The following is a 23,861-nucleotide window of genomic DNA, read 5'->3' as shown; positions in this document are numbered from 1 at the left end:
ACAACTATATATATTTATATATATATATATATTATTTATATATATATATATTATTTATATATATATAGATATATATATATAGATAGATATATATATTAGTATATATATATAGTATTATATGATATATATATATATATATATATATATATATATATATATATATATATATATATATATCTATATATATATATTATATATTATTATTATTTTAGTATTTCTACTATGGGTGTGAATCTCTCAGTATCTCATGATTCAATTTCAATTTCAGGATCTACTCCTGTGTACTAATAAACGCTGTGTGGCAAATTAAAAGCAGATTAAAGTGTGTATAAGATCATGGGGGTTTTATATTTAATAGTTATATTAACTAATTGTGACAATGTAAATACACAAAGGCAACATAAGACAAAAGGAAACTAAACTTGCCCAAACAAAAAGTTTTTAGTATTTTCAATTCTCACTGACTTCAAGAAAAACTTGAATTGAAGTTTAAAAAAATATTTTATTATTAGGCTGGCTACCTTTTTATTTCTTGCCAATTTCAAAAACACTGTAATACTGATATTTTTTATTTTTTTCCCAAAGATGTTGCAATAATGTTTGACACGACTTTGACTTGGTGTGTAGATTACTGTCCATCAGGAGCAATATCTACGTTCTTTTGAAGAAAAAAACATTTTTTAAAGTTGACTTTTGGAAGATACATTTTTCCCCCACCCTAATTTCTACAAGATGGTATGACTACTTTTACTTACGTAGAATATCTAAATACTTCATCCACCACTGACAAATACTCCATTACAAGTAAAGGCCCTGTATTTAAATTCTTACTTGAGTAAAAGTACAGAAGTATTATCAGTGAAAAGTATCAAAACTAGAAGTACTGGTTCTACAGAAAAATGTCCCTGTGACTGATTATTATTAACTTTATTGGATTATTAAAACTCATGCATCAATATGTAAGCAGCATGTTATTGTTGTAGCTGCCTTGTGGAGCTCATTTAACTACTTTATATACAGATCGGTAGTTTTGTCCAGTGTTGTTTAACTAATGCTCTCCAGCTTGTTCATGAAATATTGGATAATTTGACCTCTTTGGGCCACAAACAGTTATTTCAATGAAACCATCTGAGAAGTTTAGTCAATAACTCTTTGGCTTTTTTGTTCAGAAACAACTGTTTTAATCTTTAATGTGTTGTATTTTATCAAATTAATAAATGTATCAAGTGTTTTTCATCTGAAAAGTAATTTTAGCTGTACATGTATTAGAGTAAAACATACAATAATTCCCTCTGGAATGTAGTGGAGTCAAAGAAATAAAGTAGCATAAAATGGAAATATTCAAGTAAAGAAGCCTACAAGTACCTCAAGTACAGAACTTGAGTAAATGTACTTGGTTTCCAGAGCCCATAGCAGATCTCTGCTCTGCACGCCAGAGTTTTCTCATCATCCGCCCTGCCAGGTCCTGCTGAATGATGCTGGGTGTGGGCCAGATTCAGCAGGCTCTGAAGTGGTGATAGGTCCCCAGGAGGCCTGTTTGTCTGACAAAGTGCTTTTCCTGCTCTTTTTTTTTTTTCTTGTTTTGCAGCTTTGTTTACTGCCCCACAACACCCTTGTCTGAGTCACAACAGCAGCCTGTTGTCTTTAATACCAGACCATATGGGTGATCTGGGGAGGCTTGACGTACGCGTACAGATGCTTTCTGTCTCTGGTTACACTGCGGAACACTGAACTGGTGTCACTTTTAAAAGTTACTTCTGAGAAACAGACACAATTTCGCTCCTTTAGTCTGGGACAGTCGCTTCTACATTCGTAAATGAGTCATTGATTTTGTTCCACCTGTTCATGCCTGTGAACCCTATGAGTATTTGAACTTATCCATGTCTTTGATCACTTCAGGTGACTATCAAAGCGTCTACATGCGGCCTGTAAATGACGCAGTTTGGCTGCTGTCATTAATCCAGAGACAATGAGGCTGATAATAAAAAGTCAAATATCTTTGATAACTGTTAAGAGATTGAAAAAGATTTGTTATTAAAAAGAAAATGAGCAACTCATGAGGCTGGATCCAGGAATAAAAGAACCAACTTTAATGGTTCAATGTGTAATTCTGAGCCACCTGCTCCAGAGAAACAGGGGGCAGTATTTCACCTCTAAACTGGGTCCATACAATCTCTGATGTTCATATTTTAGTTGTAGTAGTTTGGCATATTTATTGTATTCTAATTTATTCTTTATATTGTGTATTACATTTACTCCTGTGTAATGTCAGTCAGTCAGTCAGTCAGTCAGTCAGTCAGTCAGTCAGTGAGCAAGAACACCAAGATTTAACCAAAATGCTGAAACTCTGAGAGCCGGTCAGAAAACTCTGCTGTCTTATAATCTTCAGGTGGAGCTGATCCTCTGTGTTTACTGGACACTGATGTTAACCGGGGCTGTAGTCCGTGTAACGTTACTTTAGTTTGTTTATAAGCTACGGCGTTTCCTGAGGCTACCGACAGATATACACTCTGTGAAACAGCCTCCTGGCAGCTGTGAGGACGAGGCGAGGTGGTGCAGGTGGTTTTTCTCGTTTCTGCCACTTTGAATATAATCCAATGGACAAGCTATAAAACAGGAACATGGCTGTAATATTTACAAGAGTCTGACAGCTGCACTTCTTCTCCCTCTGTACTGAGGCAGACTGCAGCTACAGTGACTCACTATCACCTCTAGAGGAACAAGTGGTATTACAGCCTGGACGGAACGCAGCTAGCTGTTAGCATGCTAACTTCAGGAGATATCTCTGCAACACAACACACAGACGTGTTTGACATAACGTCAACACTGTTACCTCTTCACACTCTGTGCCACTTCTGGCATCTTACACATTGAACCTTTAGAGGAACAGTTCAGATTTTTTGTAGGGGTTGTATGAGGTACTTATCTATAGTCAGTGTATTACCTACAATGGATGGCGATCAGAACGCGCCCAGTTTGGAGAAACAGACAGGAGAACATGCAGCGAAGTTATGCATTGTACTGCTGTGGACGGGCAGCAGCAAAACTTATTTTAGCAACTTAAAACAAAGGTCCACCTTATGAAATCAATTCAGTTTAAGTGCATGCTATATAGCCCTTTCCAATAGGGAACTGAAGCCGTTATCTACTAACCGATTGAGACAACGGTTGACCAGCAAACTCAGTGTTCTGTCACGTCACTATTTTTGTCAAATGAGTCTGGTGTCTTTGAGGAGAGCATAGATAACGGCTTCAGTTCCCCGTCAGAGAGGGCTGACAGCTAGGTGAAGCGGTGAAAATTCTAGATATAGCATACACCTATACTAAAATTTGTTTTTTTAAGTGGATAAAATACGTTTAGCTGCTGCCCCCGTCCACAGCAGAACATTGCTCAGCTTCTGTTCTGGTTCAGCGTCTGTTTCTCCAAACTGGGGGCGTTCTGGCCATCTACTGTAGGTAACACACTGACTGTGGATAAAGACCTCATACAACCCCACATAAAACAATCTGAACTAAATTAAATTGTGTTAGCAAAATGTATTTAGCAGATGTGTAAAAAGCAACAGTCCTTTCTTGTCTTTGACAGCAGAACAGGCCATTTCTTACCTGTAAGATCAGTGATCCCATTGATGTCAAGACCCTTAGTGAGGCAGTTTGAGGATGCCAAACCGTGACCCATGATTCTCGCCAACCTCTCATCTCCAAACACATTTCTTATAAAAAGCTGTAGGAAATAACAGCCCCACAGCTGCTCATAGATAAAATATGTTCTTCCTTATCTACGTCTATCTTCTGCCATTGTTGTTGTTGTGGTCGATGTCTGATTGTTTCTTATGTGAGTCATACCCCTGGGATTCTGTTACTGGTATGAGGACATTCCATGGTAATACAGTAGCTTCCTGAGTGCCAAGCCGATATTGTAAGGCACCTATAATAGCAATTTATGCAGTAGTCATTTCAAATATGCAAACAAAATGACTATTCTGGAGTGCTGATATGAATGGGAATAGGAAGTGAATAAAATAAAATTCTATTCAATTGATTTCTGGAAATCTGCAAGTAACAATGTGTGGGTATAAAAGCTCAAAGGAAGGAGGGGTAAGCTGCTCACTCTTGACTCCAAAGCAGCTTTCTATGTATCAACGTTTGGGCACTTTTAGGCACGTACGTTCTTCAGGAATAACAAACAGTAATCATCTGACGGACATATATAGGACAGATGTCAAGGAATCAAGATGAACATAGGAACAGACTCCATCGAGAAGTAAATAAAAGACTCCAACATCAATATGTCCACAATGCTAATGACAGCAAATGCAAAATAGAAGAAAACCACAAAGTAGAAAATCATCTAAATGCTAACCTTTAAATAAAGCTTGAAGACTTCAATGTACAATATACAGTAACAGAAAATCTATTCACATTACCCATACAACATATAACTAGAAAAAATGAACATCTGTTAAGTAAATGTCAATGAGTACAAAGAAACACAGATTTTCTTTGCTAAATAGAAAACATTTAGGCCTGCATAGTACAGTAATGGAAGTTATGTAAAACGTTACGGACCACATTGTGTTGCAAACAAACTTTCTCAGGCTACACATTTTTTTGTAATGATCCAACCAGAAGAAGCCTTCAGAGACTAATGAGGTTTTACTAAAAGTTATAGTCCTTAACATTTTGGTAAATATGCTTTTATGTTTTCTTTTTAGGCAAGAGTTAGATGGTTAGGGTTAGATACCTTGTTTCCTTATAAATAATGAAACAAATGTGTGTCATATTATTGAAAAATATACAATAATACATTAATGCCACTTGCAAAACTTCAATACCAAGTAAAAAGATATTTCACTATTGTCCTTTGAATAAATATATAGAAGTTATACACAGTGAAAAAGTGCAGAGGTCAAGTTATCAATTAAGTATGAACTCACAACGAAGCAGAACCGGTATAAAATGGTCTAAAAGTCAAATGTTAGAGCTCAAACATAAGGCTTCAAAGTCAACTGCCCACTCCTTCAGTGCAGTAGAATAGCTTGTACAAATTATTTAATTTCTTTATTCACTCCCTAGCATTCGCAATAAAAGACATAACCCTGTCCATCGAGCCAAGGCCTGATGTGACTCGGGACACCAATGTGACTCTGAGATGCCAGGCCACCGTCAGCAGCTCTGGGCAGGAGGCTCTGAGTCGTGAGTACACGATATTCAAGGACAGCAAGACAATCTACACCAAGACCTCCAGCACCTTGGAGGATCTTCTTTACCCTCTGTCCGAGGCCAGAGTCTCCAACACCGGCAAATACATGTGCAAGATCAACATTTATGGGAAACACGTGATAAGTGAAGCCAAGAAACTCATAGTAACAGGTTGGTTTGTTATTATCTGTGGTGGTTTAAGGAAGTTCAGGTGCATTTGAATGTGTTAAGTTAATAGACTATAACTGTGATATTAGAACAGTGTGGTTAAGTCAAACACTTGTTGGCAGGATGTTTTAAAATGTAATGGAATCTGGTGGAGGTACAGCTGAGATCTCTGAGATGTTTGCCTTTGCACAATTAGCATTTACATCCATAGTAATGTAACTAACACAGGCATGATTCTAAATCCCATGCATGTAAGATCCAACAAGTATTTAAACATGTAAGTGATGGAAATTATGTGTTGATGTGCAACAGCAAGTGGGAGAATTTCTTCAACATTGGCATTGGTTTCATTTCTGTTGGATTAAATATTCACATATTTCTATCAATTTGGGTTTCCAGGCCTGTCAAAGCCAGTTCTCCACATTAACCAGGGTGTGGTCAGTGAAGGGGATGAAGTAACAGCCATGTGTACAGCGCCCGGCGAGACAGGCTCCATTTTCTTCTACTTCTACAAGGACTCCAAAGAGATTCAGGAGAAGCAGGTCATCTCCAACCAGGCAGAGGCCAAGATTCGCTTCAGCACCGTTGGCGTCCACAAAATGCACTGTGCCTATACTGTCCTTGTAACACCAGACTCCTTCAAGTCTGAGGAAAGCAACACTGTCACTATTTCAGTCAAAGGTAAGTGGCATATTTCAATGTCTGTACTTTTCAAAGCATTTGAAGCATCTCAGAGCTTTTATCTTTATTGTTTTGTTCTCCTTAGAGCTTCCCATCGCAGCAGTTTTGGAGATTTTCCCCAAGTCCAAGATTTATGAAGGAGACCAACTCGTCATCTTGTGCACCATCAGAAACGTTTCGCACAGCACGGAAAGTTCCAACCTCTACCTGAGCCAGGGTAACCAGCTTCTCAGCAGTGGATACCCCAAAGTCAACCACAGCATGATTGCACTAGCAAAGGACCTTGGGGAGTTTGAGTGCAGATTAGAAATGGGATATATAGTGAAAGGCGACTCAAAGGCGGTGTCAGTGACTGGTGAGTAGACAGAAAACATGACCCGTGTGCACACTGTAGCCTGCGTAAACATCTGTATTCTCACTACTGTTGTGTTTTTCGTCATCATATTGACGACATATGCTAGTGCGTGTAAGCGTGTTCCAGTACAAAAAGTTGGAAAACTGTTTTGTTATTCATTGTTAGCCATTGTTAGCAATACCAGTTGATAATAATGCATTACGCTGTATTTCGTGCAAACAAACATCGTAACAACCATGGTAGCAACATGTCCTCAGATAGAGGTTGTACAGTACTGCGTGTATGATTGGATTCTGAGCTTGGATTTGGTGAGGTTCTCCTGGCGTTGAGTCGGAAATCTGAGCAGTTCCAGTTAAAATTTCTGACTGGGAACCAGAGCGCATCATAACTATATACTTATGAAGCCCTCAAAACTGACGAAAAAAAAGTAAAATGTTTAAGATAAGTCAAAAATATAAATGATCAAATGTGTGCCAAGACCAGAGAGAGAGATGACTAAAACAATATAATGATTTGATGATTAGTTGAATAATAAAATCACTAAAGCTTTCATTTATCAACTGCTTTTTATTTATTTTATGTTCCATTTTATTTATCTAATTAACATAATTATTAATTTATTGTTTTTGGCCTGTCTGATATTCTCGTACTACATTTTGTTGGTTTAAAGCTCTATACATATCAACATTTCCACTATCAAGTGATATCAATGCAGATGATGAGTTTCTGTGTTTTTAATTCTATCCACAGAGCTGTTTTCAGTGCCCACTCTGACCATGTATCCTGCTGAAGTATTTCAAAAGGAATATATGAGATTAACTTGCAAAAGTGAGAGCTCTGCCTCTGAAAGACTCGGCATAGAAGAGTTGACTTACACACTTGATCCATCCGAAAGCCCACTGATCCCCAAGGGCACTGGAGTATTTTCTGGCAATGCCCTGCTGTATAATTTCAACTATACCTGTGTAGCTCAAGCCAAGGGCATCATGAAACACAGCGAAACTCTGACTGTACGTCCTAAAGGTAAGCTTACTTGATGCCACTTTCAGATGCACATTTTAATACACAGATTAGGAGTGGATTTTAACCCTTTTTAGACACACACCTCACTATGTTAATGTTTTACATGTTGGTCTTGTGTCTAAATACACAAAGTCACTTTTACGATAAGGTTACGATGGCACTCTTTCTGGGTCGGACCTAGTATCATTTCTGCTGTGAAACTTCCAACACGGTGCAAATCTGTATTGATTAACATAAAGGATTATAGTAAAGGCTGCAACAGCATAAATCAAAAAAATGGTTTAACATTTTGGGAAATGCGCTACTCACTCTCTTGTTAAGTTAACTCTCTTTTCCCCATTATGTAAAATGATTCCTTGAAATATGCACATAGAGCGATTAAATACAAGGTAATAGTTTGTCTCTCACTCATCATCTCATATGCACAAAAAGAACTGCATCTGCTTGATTAACCACAAAACGCTAAGAATAGGCAAATCCTAATATTGTGAAGGAGGTTCTTTTCATGTGAGGTCAGTCATTTTTTTCCTCAACAAGTGAGCGAATAAGAAGTGAAACCCGACTTAATGCAGTCAGTATTTATATATAAGCAAAGGTTCTAATGTGTAATGTATAGTCATAGTCATAGTGATGAACCCAGAGAGAATTATCACCTGAATCTGTAGATCCCCTCAGCTCTATGGAACGTTTTATCGCCTTTCAGCTCGTTGTTTTGATTTCTGACTCGCAACTGTTTTGGTTCACTCTTAGCGCTCTAAATGCGTTGTTTTCGGACGCAGAAATCAAGTACCTTCGGCAGAAAACGCTTAAAAAATCCACTGTACAATACCTGATCAACACCAAACGACTGACAAGTATTTAGCAGCTAAAGAGCCAGATATTTTCCTGAGAGTTGGTAGAGACCAAAAACAGAGCTAAAAGAAGAGTGAATATTGGTCTTATTCACCTGGAGGACAAAACACCAAAAGAATGCTAATGATGCTGCGTAACAGCTGAATGTGTACATATATCAACTTAACATATCAACTTAAAAGGTATTAAAAGATAATATGTCAGCGTTGTCTTCACGGCACATTATAAAAACAAGCAGCAGAATTTGCTATCAATAACGTTAACAAGGGCTTAGGGTCGTCCCTAGCTTGAAAGCTCTCTTGCAGACTTTTTGAGCCCTTTTGCTGCAGACTTTGCCTGAAGGAATGACCCACAACTCATCCAGTTGCGACATTAATTGCGGGGTTACTAGAGGAAACCCAGAGGTGTTAGGAAAAAAAACTGTAAACAAGGAGGACAGGAACATGGGGGTTGAGCTTGGCATATTGGGTAAGCTGTATGCCTACATTTACACAGAAACACTACATCACCATGCATTTAGGTCCATAAAAATCCCATGAAATCAGAGGAATGCAATCATACGCTATATAACCCACCATTTCTGTTCATTTTTGCTAAATGATGTTATGATGGGTAAATTGATTATTTGACAATAACCATCGTCCACTCTGTACGACTAGAGCTTGGAAGACGTTCAAGTTGGCCCCTTAAGTAGAAGAAAGTAAAAATGTGAAATATAAACCTACAATTGTATGTAACATGTTTTGGTGTTGTCATGGTAAAGTCATATATTGCAAAGTGCTGACGGCAAATTAGTTTTTCCTAGGATGGCGAAGGCATGATTCGCCTTACTCTGCCTCTGATTGGCTAACCATGATACTCTTACCCTAGCCAATCTCACTCCTCATGCCTAAACCTAACCAATCCAACTAACAAAGGCAATGACTACTAGCCAATCAGTGGCAGTGTAGGGCGGGTCATGCCTTTGCCATACTAGGAAAAAAGAATTTGCGTCCAATTCTTATTTATACCATTTTGAGCCCTTGCAGCCTGTCACACTCAAGCAAGTACCAGGTGATGTCAATTAAGTCCTTGAGGGTTCAGGATTTAGGGGGGACATTAAGATTGGGCCTGTGTGTTTTATTTTCTCCTCTTTAGTTTCTGTCTCCACTCCAAAGATCTCGGTGGTTGGCAGGGCAGTTCTAGGAAAGCCCTTCAAGATCCTCTGTCACTCGGACAATGGCAGCCTGCCGATAAACTACACTCTGCTGAGGGGGTACGAACAACTGAGCACAACCATTGTCAAGCAACGCTTTCAACAAGCTCTCTTCACAGTCGCCATCACCAAGCCTGATGAAATAAGCAAGTACATGTGCGAGGCAAAGAATAGTCGCAAGGAAGGCCAACTCAGCAAAAGACTCAACGCTACAGTCATAGGTAAATATTCAAAAGAAGTTTGTTCATCTATTTTTACATGGCTTATATTTTCTTAATTTGCCTCATCAACATTGCTCAATAAATCCAAATCAGTCAATGTATGACCGTATGCAAATAGATTTGCCATATCAGCTATATGAAATTATTGACAAAAAAATCTCAAGGTCCATTTAGTATTGTAGCTGTTCTGGAGTGTTTGGATCATATCACATGATCTTCCTCAGCAGAGGGAGTTTGTCCAGTTGTCATTGAATTGTGGATGCTCACATTTTCATTTTTCTGAGCACTTTAAAAACTTGAGTTTCAAGGTTAATTCCTGACTTCTAAAGCAACAGTTGACAGAACAATCTCACCTCAATGTCCCTTTTGTAGTTCTGGTCCGTTCTATTGTGTCACATGATGTCTGTCCGGTTTTTACAGGTGGTTATTGTAAGCTAAGCTAACAGGTTGCTAACAACTATATATATATATATATATATATATATATATATATATATATATATATATATATATATATATATATATATATATATATATATATATATATATATATATATATATATATATATATATATATATATATATATATATATATATATATATATATATAAAAAAAGTAGTGGTATTGATCTTCTTATTTAATTCTAGGTAAGAAAATAAACAATTCCTGAATGTAATGAGGGTCTGTGATTAAGCTCTTGTTATGTTTTAATGACACAATAAAACCTCAGAGACAATGTTGGCTCACATCTCACATCTTTCCTCCACCTTTTCCAGTCCCTCTGACGTACCCCACTCTGACCGTCATTCCCCACCTACCAGAAATCTCTGAGGGGGATGATCTCTACCTCATATGTGGTGTTAATGGCACTCCGCCGGTCACCTTTAAGTGGTACCGTGTTGGCAATGAACAGCCGCTGCATACCGACACCCTCTACAAGAACAACTCAAACTACGAGGTCTCCGGGTTGTCCAAAGAGCACAGCGGCATGTACTACTGCGAGGCTGTCAACCACGCCAACAATGTCGTCCGCAGTGACACAGTCACCATAGAGGGTGAGACTGATGAATATTTACACTCGGTAGGGACCGCACCTGCTCCACACTTAATATTTCACCCACAAAATGACCATTGTTGTCATCACTTACTCACCCTGTGTTACCTGGAATTATGAAAGAAAACTTTGTTTTTCTAACATGCCTCCACAAGATCGAAAAATCAATAAATAAAAATAAATGGGGACCACGTTTAACAAAATCTAAACTAGTTTACAAACTCTCACACAACTTGTCTCATTTATCCAGTCGAATGCTCACTATTTTCCAAACACATGCATTTTCACTAAAACCTTCCTATTTTAAACACTCGTCCGTGCAAGTCCAAATTGTTTTAAATTAAAGTTACATCCATTCACACATTGGCCATACAAAGTGATTAATACAGGAAGAAAGGGAAGATATCTGCCATTTATTTTCTCTTTGTGGTCTTGTTTGTCACTGACTCTGTCACTCTCTCTCTCTCTCTCTCTCTCTCCATAGTGCGCCTGGCGTTGTGGAAGAAAGTGCTGATCGGGGGCTTCTGTCTGCTGGCGGTGTCTGTGTTGGTGGTGGTGTCTGTGCTGTGCTTCAAATCTAAGATAGGTAGAGAGACCTACAGTCCTCCAGCAACTCAAGCCTCTTATATCTAACTATGTATGAAAACCAACCTTCCTTCACCTACTTCCTCTTTCCCCTCTTCTCACCTCTCCTCTCTTATTGTAGGTAAAAGAGAAGCAGCTGCTGAATTGTCAGTGTGAGTTGGCTCGACTACTTGCTTCCTCTGAATGTGACAGACACTGTGGAAGTTAGTGAAAGTGTATCTAGTTTTATTAGCTGACTTAGATAAGGGTCGTTGTTATGTTTCTGTTATTGCAAGCCTTTAAAGAACCATACTGGTTGTTTTGCAGGTTTGTAAGAAATATTCCCACAACCCTCGGTAAAACCACACATTTCTTTATTTCAGTTTCTATACCGATTAAAATAACGTGTTAATTAAAGCATTTTATAGGTGCTGGTTGGAAAATTGTGTTACCTTGGCGCAGAGCTCCGTTTACTTACTCCAGTTTTACATGTAACAAACACGCACAAGAATGGTATCAATCTACTCCTCTAACTTGGCAAGAAAGCAAATAATTCATAATTTTTATTAAATAGCAAATGTAATTTTTATTAATCCCTAAGGGAAATTGCAGTGTTACAATAACCATATATATATATATATATATATATATATATATATATATATATATATATATATATATATATATATATATATATATATATATATATATATATATATATATATATAATATAAATAAAAAAGAAAACTGAAAATAAAGGTTGGTGATCGAAAATCAAAATTTAAAGTTAAAAAACTGCGGCATTTTGGCTGATGACAGCAGTTTTAAATATTTCTGAATGGGAGAAAGAGAGATGTCACTGATTGGTTTAATTCATGTTTCCCACCTTTAATTAATCAAGAGCCTCACTTTGCACCATTTCACTAGCAAAAGTGGAGTTGGACACGCCCCAAATGCACTTGTGCCACGTACTTTAGATCGTTTAAATAGGGCCCGATCTTGTGTAATATATATATTTAATAATAATAAATTCACATATTACAACAGCTCAAAGTGCAAAATAAAATAACATGTATATACATATATACTCTATATACACCTTTCACTTATACATGATGGATAATTGCACAGTATAATTGCACCTATCATTATCATACACATATGGTGTATAGCAAAAAATACATATATACTGTATATATAAATATAATATAAATCACAGAAATGTACAAAAACTCCCAAACTTAAAGACCACCAGTATGGTTATTGAAGTGCATTATAAGCTTGTATCAGAATGTATTGCATATAGTTTTCAAGCTTTAGATCATTTTGGCTTTTAGTAGTTTTTTCCTTGATCACTGCTGCCAGAGTTGACTTTATTTTCACCATCTCTCAGAAAGCCTTCGAGCCCTAAATCAGATGACTCTTTAACAGTGAATCTAACCCACGACACAGAGGTTTATAACGCAGCCACAGGTAGCTTGGTTTTACTATTCTCCTGTGTACCACTGTCCTAGTCATCATCTTAACAGCCATGAGTCATTTATCTCGCCTCAAAAGTCATAGCATGTTTCCTGTTGTAATCCCAGCAATCCATTTTCATCCCATGATCCATGTTCTAATATGCATGCAAGGCCCATCTTGTGTGACCTGGTTTCCTCTGTTTATGTAACTGTCTATGTTGTAGACTAAGTTTATGTGCTCTCACAACATATGTTTCAATGCATTGTCTTCGCCTGTCTCTGACCTTTTTTTGCATGTGCATTGTGTTTATGTCTAAATATGTTTTTTCAGAGGCAGGAAAAGTAGGATGTGGTTAGAAAACAGTTGATGTAGGAAGTAAACTCTCCGAGGTACGAGCTGTGTTTACGCAGGAAGAAGCTGCCTAAGGCCTAGTCCAAAAGTGCATGGGTAGTTTTAAAAACATTTTCTTCATTCGCTCACAAAATAATCCCATCCACAAAAGCACTGTTTAAAGGAAAACTCAATCCAGATGTAAACGCAAAACCAACATTGAAGCTCTGTCACACACACACACACACACACACACACACACTGGCGACCAACGACGTTGGCTGCGACACCTCTGTTCCTCAATGGGTGGGTGACTGTACATTTATGTGTAAACATGTAAAAAGTCAGCCTAATATCAGAGTTTCCTAATATCTTAACCTGGAAGGAATTTTACAAAGCTCAGTTTTTAGAGGTCTAAAACGCCGTTTGGATGAGTGTGATTGGCCATAACGCATAGAAGGGGCTACGTTAAAATAAATATCTGTGTACGTGTGGACTAGGCCTCAGTAGTTAAATCACAGTACATGACATTGATTGTCAATTGTTGCCAACTGCTTAGAGCGCCCATTATCATCTTCTTCCAGACGCAGCGCCACTCTATGATGGCACGGAGGGGAGAGTGACCAATGGGGCACGAGATAGCGTGGCGTCGCTTCCCGTTGACATCAGCAACAGGAGCAGCTATAGTATCCCAGCCACAGTGTAGAGATGCCCCACAATGGGCCGGACTTCAATTTTATTTAAAAAATGTTATCTTTCAAATAAAACAGAAGTTCTAAGAAAAGACTTTGAAAGCAATAATGGGAAGGAACACAAAAGGCTGTAAACCTGTTTGTGATGTCAAGTGTTGTAAGATTTGGACACTTTCTTCACTGAAGTTTTCTCAGTGAAAAGGAGGGGCGTGTTATGAAACAATATAGACCAGGACCCGCTGCTCCCTCTCCCCTCCTCCTGCAATCTAGATGGCCTTCGATTTTATACTTAACATTACTGTCTTTGTCTTTTGTTTTTTCATCTCCATGTCAGTGTGATTTCATGTCCTTTATTGTTGCAACTCCTCTATTTGCCTATTGTGCATGTTTAAATGGTCTTGATGACAGATTGATTTGTATATACATTTTATCACCATCGCAGGAAATGTGTGTGTATATTTTTGGTTGATCTCTTGACCGCATGGTGGGAAGAGACACTTGTAGAATAAAGACGTTGGTTTTATTTAGAAGTGTGTCAGTACCATTCATTTTACTCCAGCTATTGTATCTGAGGCTACACATGTTTATACTGCATAGAATGCAGTCCAAGAACATGATTATTATTATTATTATTTTTATATTTCCATTTCAGTATGTGCAGAATAGTGTGACTACCATAAACACAGGTCCAAGACAAGAATACCAACATAACATGAAGTTGATTCATTTCCTAAAAAAGAACACAAAACAGAGACTTGAAACAATAGAATCTGCAAAAAACTTCATATGTTGGCACAGACCAGGTTGGGAGGGTTGAGGAGGGTGGGGCAAGTTTGAATGCAAGCAGCAGGTGGAGGAAATGAATCACATAAGCCTTGCTTGAGTTGTGTGTGAGATTACATTACCAACTGGGAAGTTGTTTAGCCAGAATTTATTGTGCAGCCGCTGCTGGTTTAACAGCCCATTGTGTAGAATTTAGGCAGTGGGAGACTTGAAATCTGCTACTTTGTTGCTGTTTTTGCACTGAAGGCCACATTTCAGAGATGTGCCACAAAAAAGTCTCTCACATCTCCGTTATTGCTTTAAGAACAGAATCTTATGGTCACGTAAAGATAGTTAGACATTTAAGGAAATACGCTTATTCACTTGCTTGCAGAGAGTTGTGTGAGAAGAATGATACCACTCTCATGTTTGACTGTCAGGAATGAAGCTACAGCCAGGAGACGTTTAGTTTAGTTTAGTTTAGTTTAACTTAGCTTAGCACAAAGACAAGAAGTGGAATTCTAGTTCTGGTTCTGTTTAAAAAATGTTTTTAAATCTAAACAGCAAAAATGACAAGTGACCCAACTGTAAAACTGAAACTTTACATTTTTATACTTTTATTTTTGTATGGATTAAACGAACAAGATTAAACATGTTAGTTAGTGTGGTTCAGCAACTGGCAATTCGTTTTAACCTTTAGGCAGAGCTGGTCTATCTGTTTCCAGTCTTTATGCTAAGCTAAGCCTTCTGGTAGTGGCTTAATATTTAGCAGATAGTTGAGAGTGGTATCATTCTTACATCACTTAGATATCATCAAGAATCATCAAGGGATATCTATACATGTAGCTCTGTTATGTGTCATTTTACTGCTAATTACCTCTTACGGTGCAATTTTTTTTATTGTAATCGGTGGCAAATGTTTACAACGTAATTGAAGTCTGGGCTATCTTGTCTTTCTGTGTTTCACAGTGAGAGTGGACAGAGCTGCAGTCAGTGTGTGGAGCGTGCGACCACCTGAAGAAGGTGAGCTTGGCTTGTTATATCTGTCCATTATATTAATGCATTTACTGAAAATATCTTGCGTGGACCTTTTTAGAATTGAGCATGGACAGCTTTAACATTTCTTCCTTAAAGCAAGCCTATCTAACTTTGGCTAAGTAGCAGCCTCTACAGCAGGGGTCGGGAACGTTTTTCGCTGGGAGACCATAAAAGTCAAATATTTGTACATTTATTTCCTTCTGAGCCATACTGTCCGAGGTCCGTGTGGAGGGGGGGGGCATGCGTGTGTGGATGTTTTTTTCTGTTCACTCCTTTCCTTCCTCCGCTCTGTCTCTTACTGTAGGTATGTGTGTACGGGTGTTTGTGTCAAGAGCGAAGCCCCACCCTTAGTGAAACAGAGCTCAAAATTGTCTGCGAGCCATATGGCATCATCGAAAGAGCCATATGTTCCCAACCCCTGCTCTATTGCCATTTATGGGCTAATGGTAAATGCTAAAATGTAGTGTAAAAGTAGAGAAGAGTCATAAAGTCAGCAGGCTGGTTCAGTAATTTCAGTTGCACAGCAATATCTATTTAAAGTTAGCTAACATTAGCCACTGGTCATACCAGACCATGTAGGCCTAAGCTTCTCCTTTCAAAGGTAAGTCTCATTTAAAAGTTCTCAATTCGATATTCAGAGAAGAAATATAGCAGCAAACAACTATTTGCTATCTAAAGATGTAGTGGAGTAATGTCGTCCTCAGCAGAGAATGAAGTCACTCTTCCTCTGTGTCAGACTCTGCCGGCCACGCTGCATGTTAGTGCATGTTAGTGCATGTTAGTCTTTGTTTGTGTGCACCACTGGCTAGCTTATGGCTGCCACTCTGCACTGCTGTCATACAGCGGTTACCTCTGATAACACCGTCCCAACCTAATACATCCATGGTCCCGACACACGGTGTTGTCGCAGAGATTTAACAACACACGGCTAAACTTTACTTCACCTCTAAAAAAAAAAAATTGCAGATAGAAGAGAGAGACAAGAAACAACCCCAACTCAAGGTCCACTTAATAGCTTTTCCCAGAGTTTTCAAATGTTGTCAATAGCTCTATTAGGACTTCTCGCCAATGTCCATGTTATTCTTGACCAAGATAATTTACAGTACTAGGTACTAAAGGCAACTAGTAAGACTAACAACTCATGGTCTGTAGTACAAAAGACAAATAAGTCGACCTTGAGTTGGTCAAACTTCTATTTCCAAGGTCAAGAAAGAGCTTAGGTGAACTTTTATGTTTAGCATATTTTAAAGAGAATCTTGTTCATGTATTTGGTTGCAGCCAACGACGAGGAGAGCAGCATGGTGTCCAACGAGCCTGATGTGGAGTACACTGAGGTGGTGCATCCACGGCCACTGGATCCTGCCAGAGGTAAACAATTTTTTTTGTATGTTTTGAGCCCATCTCCCATCTTATATTTTTCTCACCCTCCAAACTCTATTATTTGATAAGTTTCTGTTCCTCTATTTTTAACCGGTCTACACATTCTCTCTTTCATTACAAACCTCCCCATAAAAACTATTTTATCTGCTTTGCCCACTTTCCTTAACGGTTCATACAAACCAGCACTTCCTGGGAGGGGCATAATTACCCATAATTAATACATATCCAAGTTCCTGTAACTGCAGGGATAACTGTTGGGATTTCCATAACCATTGCAGACGATATAAACAGGAAGGGTTGAGCTAATTGCCAGGCTGCTTTCTGATACTGGCCCCTTCTTTGTTCCGGTGCTGTACTCAAATTCCCGACGGGCTGAAGATGGCAGTTACAGAATATGACACAGACCACCTACTTTTAGATTTCTGCTTATGATAAATCAAACAGACAGTATCTACTGAACTTTGTCTTTGATGTTCAAGCATGTGTTATATTTTACATTAACAGTCCCACTGAGAAAAGGCACAGACACAGTGTACAGCGAGCTCCAAAACTCTCCACATGGTGAGTTCTTTTGTTCTTGTTGTTTTTTAACCTAATTTTTAATTTTCAACAGAACAGGACATTGTGAGTTTAACATGTCTAAAGCTGCCCTGATGATATTGTTATATTGATAAATTGATTAAACGATGGTATGTTATTGCGAAAAAGGTTTCTTACAGTGACAAACCAAAATTTCCCCCTAATTTCCCTTGAGCTCTGCAGAGTGTTTTAGCTTCTTTCAGCTCATTGTTTTGCTTTTCCAGCTCCTAATTTTACTGCTTGGTCTCCTCAAAATTACGTTTCCATACAACGTAACTACATTGACCATTACGATTTGAGGGAAACATATTTTCTCCCGGATTACATTTGATTTTGATGTATCGCAAATTTGTGTTTGCAGAACAGAGACCTCTGTTTGTGTCCCGTGTGAAGCCAAAAAGACAATGTTGACTTATTTAAATGTACATATAATTTTGTAGGAGACCGGGTTGTTCAGTCTCACTGCTCTCATCAGCCTTGTTTCTTCCTACCTGATAAACCCACTGTACACTTCGTGCCCACAAAGTTAGCAACTAGCTAGTGAACATAGTGGAGCAGTTTGCAAGAGCCAGATATTTGGATGACAGTTTACCCAGGCCAGCCAGAGAACCGTGACCATATCCTGCTACTGCTGGCAGGAACTTCCTGTTATTAAAACTGCAGCCACTGGCTGGATGTTTCTATCAAGGAGTCCATCAGACTCCTAATGTTTCCTGTTCAACAATGACAAAAGAATCCTGAGTTGTTGAGAGAAGCATCTGTAAGAGTAAGAGGGAATATTGTAAATATTTATTCAGATGACAAGAACAGGACATATGTGTATGGCTGAAACAAAGAGGAAAGCAAGTGAGTCAGCAAGCTCAACCACGCCGTCATAGATGTCAAATGAGTAATGAATAACTCTGAGGTGAGCCAGTGAGTGAGCAGGATACACACCCAGCACATGTTAACCCACAGCTCTCTCCTCTCCAACTCCGCTGCTCTGCCAGTCCCGTCTGTCAACCCCCAGCCCGGACATACCCAGCCTCTTTGCCGCTTCACTGACAACTCGCAGCAAGAGGTTGAGGCCATCATCAAAAAGATGAAACACATATGTCCCCTTTCCCACAGACCTGGTTAGGGTCACCAACGATCTGCTGATGACAGCTGACGCCGGATCTCCATCTCTCCTCATCCTCCTTGATCTAACTGCAGAATTTGATAACGTTGATCATGAAATCCTCCTCAACCGTCTTCAGTCCACAATCGGACTCTCTCACTCGGCCCTAAACTGGTTCACCTCATATTTCACTGGGAGGACTGAGCATGTCACCTTGGGAGTGTCAAAATCACAAACACACTCTGTCACCTGTGGTGTCCCTCAAGGTCCTGGGCCCCACTCTTTTCACCATCTACATGTCCCCCCTTGGTCGTGTCATCAACCGGCATGGAATATCGTTCCATTGCTATGCTGATGACACACAACTCTACATCAGAACTAACCCAACCCCCTCTGCACCTCTGCCATCATCCACATTAACCACCTGCCTGGAAGAGATAGAGGCGTGGATGAAGCACAATTTCTTCCAATTAAACAACTCTAAAACCGAAGCCCTTCTAGTTGGCACCCCACATCAGGTTCCAGTCCTCCTCCATAACCTGCATCACCTTCTCCGGTCAGAACATTCCACTCTCATCAACAGTCACCAATCTCGGTGTTAAAATGGATCCTCACCTGACCTTTGAGGCCCACATCAGACAAACATGCAAGAACTCCTTCTACCACCTCAAAAATATTGCCAAACTCCGCCCCACACTCGCTCTGTCAGATGCTGAAAAGCTTGTCCATGCATTTGTCTCCTCCAGACTTGACTACTGCAACACACTTCTCATCGGGATTCCTAGCAAAAACATCCAGATTCTGCAATACATCCAGAACAGCGCTGCTAGGATCCTGATGAGAGTGCGAAAGTACGAACACATCACACCCATCCTCAAATCACTGCACTGGCTCCCAGTCTCACTCAGGATGGATTATAAAATCTCCCTTTACACCCATCAGTGCATTCACGGAAATGCTCCATCCTACCTCAGAGAACTGCTCACCCCACAAACCTCCACAAGAAACCTCCGTTCTGTAAAGGCTAACCTCCTCCTTCCCCCCAGGACCAAGCTCAAAACCATGGGAGATCGCGCCTTCTGCTCTGCCGCTCCCAGACTGTGGAATGCTCTCCCTGAACATCTGAGGACGCCACAGACTGTGGATGCTTTTAAAACAGGCCTAAAAACGCATCTTTTTAACAGAGCATTTTGCTAGACTTTAACCATTTTAAAGTGTTGTCTTGTCTGTCTATCAAATTTTTTTATTTTATTTTTTTAAATGTATATTTTGCTCATCATTTTTACTCTGTAGCACTTTGAGTTTTGTTTACGCAAATGAAAAGTGTGCTTATAAATAAAATGTATTATTATTATTATTATTATTATAACCCGTGATGCTTTTTCCTTTAGGTGCTGCTGACCATCATGACTATGTGAGTAATTAGCTGGACCATCACATTCTTATTAACATTATACTTCTGTGCCTTTTCTTACCCTCCTGAAACTTAAAAACAGTTTGCATTACATATATTGTTCATATAATGTATATATATTCATAATATTTATGCATATTCAGTTTTCTGTATTTTCTAAAAAAATTAATGTTTAAATTCACACACATAATTTGAAGTCCCGAATAAACAGGTATAATTAATGCTATCAAACAAATCCATATGTCTAATCTGCAAAATATGTTGCAGATGACTTTTCTAATTCATAACTTTTTAAATACTTCTGTTTAAAAAAAAAAAACCTCAGTATTACACTGATGTTATAATTTGCAATTTATGAGTTATTGCAAGTTACATAATGTATAAAGTCTTTGGAGGCCCTCTCAGTCCCATTGTATTTATAACTCAGCAACCGAATACATATGCTCCATTAACATTTCTAAATGCTCACTATTACACACCATAGATCAACACTTCTGTTCTTGTTGCTTGTTATGATGACATGCACAGTTTCTGAGTTATGAGTTATGCAGTGGTGGGATGTAACTAAGAATCCTACATTTACTGAAGTACTGTACTTGAGTACAATTTTGAGGTACTTGTATTTCCATTTTCTGTACTTACTTCTACTCCACTACAATTCAGAGGGAAATATTGTACTTCTTACTGCAGTATATTTATTTGACAACATCAGTTACTTAACAGATTTAGATTAATAATAAAAAATATATAAATCTGCTAATAAATTATGATATTTTTCAATAGATTAAATTACCCAGCAATATATAAAGTAGTTCAAATGAGTTCCACCTTTACCAGCATTAAACAACCAACATTGAAGTATTGAAATACATTTATGCATCACTCATTTAATTCAATCATACATATATATATGTGTGTATATATATTTACGGATACGGATATATATATATACGGATATATATACATATATACATATAATATATACATATATATACATATATATATATACATATATATACATATAATATATACATATATATATATATATATACATATAATATATACATATATACATATATACATATAATATACACATATATACATATATATATATATATATATATATATATATATATATACATATATATATATACATATATCCATATATATATATACATATATCCATATATATATATCCATATATATATATATATATATATCCATATATATATATCCATATATCCATATATCCATATATATATATATATATCCATATATATCCATATATATATATATATACATATCCATATATATATATATATATATATATATATATATATATATATATATATATATATATATATGGATATATGGATATATATATATATATACACACACATAGCAGGAATATTACTCATACTTATACTTCCACCGATATTACTATGTAACTCAATGCAATCTCTCATTCAACATTTATTTAATCTGCCGTTCTGAACAAATAAAGTGTGTTTGTGGAGTTTAAACAAAGATTGTATTTATAACTCATCACTTGCGTACAGTACAAACTCACTGATTAACTGTGAATATTATATATATGGTAACGCATTAAAGCCTAATTCTAAAGTCTTTCAGCACTTTCACTTCAATTACATTGATAATTTAGTTAATACATTAAGGTCAAAGAGTTTTCATATAATCATAAACTTCAGGAAATACCCCACTAGTTAAAACTTAACACTTTACCTAGTCACAAGTAAATGTTGTGATTCGTCCTGTATTTAGTATTCAAAAGAAATGGTGCATAACATTAGAAGCCTTCTGACCTAACTTAATTTACTGTTGATTTGAGTTCCACGTGTAAAATGGTGACAAAATGATTCTTCACCATTAACTTGCACAATGACTACAATAAGGAGTTTGATACAATAGCATTACTCATGTAGTAAATGACTAAACGGTCCATGTGTCCCTGCCTGCACTGGCCACCTCCAGCACAGGGATCCTTTGCAGGCCGAAAATGCAGCGCAAGAGGGAAACAGCCGTCAAAGTTTCCAGACGAGAACAAAGGCATTTGGGCTGGGGCTTCCTTCCTTATCACCCCATCAGATCAGTACTGTGGCCCAGTCAAATTACCTCTGAGTCCATCTCAGCCAATATTGTCCCCCAGCATGTTTAATCTCCGCAGCTCCTAACTGCGCTGTTTGTCCCTACATGGTGTTAGTTAGATGCAGCTAAAGAGAGGAATGTGAAATAATAAGCTAAGGATGTGACATCATGATCTAAAAACAGCTGGTTCTTTCATCGGTGTATCTTCTTGATGGCAGATTATGCGGTTTGGTCTGACAGTAGTCTTATTATGGTTTGTCTGCTCCTCAGGAAACTGACTTTCAGTGGACGATTTGAAGTTTGTATTATGGGAGGAAACAGAGCATCCCCAGGAATGTTATTAGGTTTTACTCCATTAAAAATGAGGATTAGCACTTAGCTAGTTAGGGAGATGGATGAAAACACAGTTTAAAATCCGATTTGAACTCATGCAGGAGCAATTTGTTTTGTGCACATATTACCAGAATCCATAAAAGCGATTTTATATCCCGACATGGTTTTATATAGCACAGTCCGAGCGACAGTACCGATGTGTGCTTTAGTCTGAACAGCTTTGTGTTGTGTGCAAGTGTCTAAGGATCAGGGGCCTCATTATAGAAACATTTCCTAACTGCTAGTCTTAGTTTAACTTAACTTTCAAAGATAGTAAAAGTCTTATCTTCCTACCATAGAAGCAATCCCTAAACTCAAGGCTGTGTCCTGTCTTATCTCAGACCTCCTATCTTATCTTATCTTAAGGAATCCTAACTAGAACTGTAAATTTGATTCTTCAATCGGCACTCATCCCGACATGCCTGTATCTATATTTAGAATGTATCGGTAGGCTCGACTCCAGATGGCCACATATCAAAGACTCTTACTTGTCATCAGCTAGCTTACTATCGTGGACATGAAAAGACGGGCGATCAATTTTAGCTGCGAGCATTAGGAGCCCCTTATCGTGTCAGTGGAGAAGAGGAAACCCCACTTTTAATGATAATTTATTATTCATTTATTATGTTATCCTTAGGTTATGGCCTTTCAATCAATTTAATGTTGGTGTTAATTTTGTTCCTCATCTTCGTTGTCATTGCCACACAGATTTAACAACAGTGCTGCTGCCATATTTGGCAGTTATTTTTTAATTTAGGACATGCTCAATGCCATCCTAATTAAGGATTGGGATACCCCTAAAGTATCTTATCCTAAGATTCCCCCCCACCCTAAATGCAGTTAGGAAACATTTCTCTGTAAAACCAAAAATCCTAAATGTCATCGTAAAGGAAGGAAGTCTGCCATGAGGCCCAGGATAGTGAATGAATCAGCCATAACAGTGTTTAATGGCTGTGCTTTGTGTGTCAGCAGGGTTCAGTAGAGTACGCTGAGCTCAACAGTGAACAACCGGAGGTCAATCACTACTGTGCAGAGGTCAACCACCACGACCTGCCTGTGCCCGTGGATTAGTGATTAGTGGTCTGTTTCCATTCCCACTCCCATCTCTTATCAACACTTTGTTTTCCATCTCTACCAAGTACATTCTCAGTTTCCAATCTGTGAAATAATTGACTGCTAAGTTAGCTGTAAATATTGTTTTGTATCAATAAAAGCATAACGCGCTGTGTTTGTTGGCGTGTTTTTCTTGTGTCTGATGGCGGGTTATGATAGTACAACTGCAAAGAAGTTATAGTAACCCTTTCTATGACGC

At 38.1% G+C, this 23,861-nt stretch overlaps 1 protein-coding gene across 8 annotated transcripts in view; it reads left to right on the top strand.

Annotated features, from left to right (window-relative positions):
• The window catches only part of pecam1b (platelet and endothelial cell adhesion molecule 1b), a 29,507-nt gene extending 5,646 nt beyond the window's left edge, over positions 1 to 23,861 (top strand). Inside the window, exons 3-16 of one of the 8 annotated variants that reach the window (XM_029436569.1) lie at positions 5,077 to 5,373; positions 5,770 to 6,051; positions 6,137 to 6,406; positions 7,157 to 7,429; positions 9,419 to 9,697; positions 10,475 to 10,753; positions 11,237 to 11,338; positions 11,459 to 11,489; positions 12,710 to 12,789; positions 15,531 to 15,584; positions 16,878 to 16,967; positions 17,484 to 17,540; positions 20,049 to 20,071; positions 23,522 to 23,860. In XM_029436569.1, coding sequence (XP_029292429.1) covers positions 5,077 to 5,373; positions 5,770 to 6,051; positions 6,137 to 6,406; positions 7,157 to 7,429; positions 9,419 to 9,697; positions 10,475 to 10,753; positions 11,237 to 11,338; positions 11,459 to 11,489; positions 12,710 to 12,789; positions 15,531 to 15,584; positions 16,878 to 16,967; positions 17,484 to 17,540; positions 20,049 to 20,071; positions 23,522 to 23,620 — 2,216 coding nt within the window. In that variant the 3' untranslated portion in view covers positions 23,621 to 23,860. Of the gene's footprint in view, positions 1 to 5,076; positions 5,374 to 5,769; positions 6,052 to 6,136; positions 6,407 to 7,156; positions 7,430 to 9,418; positions 9,698 to 10,474; positions 10,754 to 11,236; positions 11,339 to 11,458; positions 11,553 to 12,681; positions 12,842 to 13,691; positions 14,319 to 15,530; positions 15,585 to 16,877; positions 16,968 to 17,483; positions 17,541 to 20,048; positions 20,072 to 23,521 lie in introns of those variants that run through there. The other 7 variants (XM_029436577.1, XM_029436586.1, XR_003832582.1 and 4 more) reach the window with 7 other exon arrangements.

The sequence above is a fragment of the Cottoperca gobio genome, chromosome 1, assembly GCF_900634415.1.
Source record: "Cottoperca gobio chromosome 1, fCotGob3.1, whole genome shotgun sequence".
In the NCBI taxonomy this organism is placed as follows: Eukaryota; Metazoa; Chordata; class Actinopteri; order Perciformes; family Bovichtidae; genus Cottoperca; species Cottoperca gobio.
This window is presented reverse-complemented; position numbering and strand designations above follow the sequence as displayed.